The 1,815-nt window shown below is 40.6% G+C and overlaps 1 protein-coding gene across 1 annotated transcript in view; it reads left to right on the top strand.

Annotated features, from left to right (window-relative positions):
* Nucleotides 1-1,326: 1,326 nt before the first annotated feature.
* The window catches only part of LOC118747030 (solute carrier family 35 member F6-like), a 616-nt gene continuing 127 nt past the window's right edge, over nt 1,327-1,815 (top strand). The window contains exon 1 of the mRNA XM_036481055.1: nt 1,327-1,809. Within this exon, the coding sequence (XP_036336948.1) occupies nt 1,474-1,809 (336 nt within the window). The 5' untranslated portion in view covers nt 1,327-1,473. The remainder of the gene's footprint in view (nt 1,810-1,815) is intronic.

A 1,815-nucleotide genomic window follows, 5' to 3' on the forward strand; every position in this document is an offset into this window, starting at 1 on the left:
TGTGGTGGTGTTTTGTTATTAATCACTATAGCCTCCTACCCAAAAGAAAAAAAATTCCCATAATTTTTCATAATGGTGCAAAACCTCCCTAACCCGATTCCCAATAATTACGTTTAATTGAATGGTTTTATACAGAAATGCTGTCATCAAAGAGCGTAGATTACACTTTACGTTCTTTGTTGACACTTCATTGATGGGAATTGCGGCCGACGACAAGCATTTCCACAATGAACACGAGGCCAGCAGCGGGGTAAGTAGTGCAATTTGTAAATAGTATTTATTAAAAAAAAATAGAGAATTTGGTATATTCATGTATTTGAATTTTAGAATACTGAAAGATACATTCTGATTGTTGCCGCTGAGACGGCTCTGGCCAATAATACCTCACTGTCGTTTGCGATTGCAGCATCTAGTACTGAAACAAGGGCAACAAAAACAACAGCTGTCACCAGAGCAAAAGCAGCAGCAAAGACCATTGAGATGAACAATAAAGCTGCCATAATATACATATTTTTTAATATATGACCAAGGTACGTGAATTTATGCACACGTAAATTGTGAGGCAAAACCAGCAATGGTGGGTATAATTTTGGACATTTTGGGCTAAAGGCAGTAAAGTTAAAACCTCAGCTACCTACAACCGAATGGATGGTCCAAACTTCTTTTCCGCATCCGATTTGGCACAATTGCCATTGCCGTTGTAAGTCTTGCGCTGGGCAGTTTTTTATTTTGTATTATTTGGTCGCTATTATTCGAGTTTGAACGTTCTACTTCGACGCACTGTGATGAACGTAATTATTTGCCCTCCATATCAGCGGCCATAGGAAGTTATGAACCGCAAAAAACAGTTTGGCGATTGACAATATCACTGCAGTTGGTGAGGAAATTAGCAACGAAAAATAGTAAAGTAGATAAAATAATTAAATTAGTGCAAACCTTTAACAAAGAACGAAAGCAAGCATTACATATCGTTGCGAAATCCATCGCTTCAATTTAAAGGTAATATTTTGTCAATTGAACAGGCACAGGTGAAGATGTATTTACCATTGCTATACGTTTGTACGGGCGCGTTGAATGTCTTGCTGCTCAAGTGGAGTGACACTTTGGAAGGTGAATGTAGTGATGGAAAATTGCGTCGTTTCCAAAATCCGCTGGTGCAAACAGCATTCATGTTCTTAGGAGAATTTCTTTGCTTCGTCATCTACAAAATTGCGTATTTTTTTTTTTTTCTTCAGCGACGCGGGACGGGCGCTGAAGGTGAAAATATACTAACACGGGGCGAAAGAGAATTTTCCCCGATTCGCCTGTTGCGCCTGTTCGGCGGTATTGGATGCCACTGGTTCGGCTATGATGCTTACCGGCCTCTACTTAACTTATGCATCCAATTTTCAAATGCTGAGGGTGGCTGCCCTCATATTCGTTGGTATATTCGGTGCCATTCACCTCAATTAAACGCTTACTGCACGCCATTGGATGGCTATGTTCACCATCAGCTGCGGCATCGTGGTTATCATGTCCGTTGACGTGCATCGTGTTGAATATGATCGCTCTTCCTTGCCCAAATGGGACAGCAATGCAGTGTTAACCGGCAACTTACTAGTTGTTTTCGCACAAATTTTCCATGCCGCCAAATTTATTTATGATGAAAAGTATCTTAAGGGTACTGATATACCGACAATGTTAGCTACCGGCTGGCAAGGCATATTCGGTCTATTGTTCACGCTTCTGCTAGGCTTTTGCCTAAATTTCTTACCTTCACCTGTTCCGCTTAATAATAATACACGCGAGGTTTTTGACGATCTTGGCGATGTTATT

The sequence above is a fragment of the Rhagoletis pomonella genome, unplaced genomic scaffold (genome assembly GCF_013731165.1).
Source record: "Rhagoletis pomonella isolate Grant_MI unplaced genomic scaffold, Rhpom_1.0 Rhpom_scaffold_00001, whole genome shotgun sequence".
Taxonomy (NCBI): Eukaryota; Metazoa; Arthropoda; class Insecta; order Diptera; family Tephritidae; genus Rhagoletis; species Rhagoletis pomonella.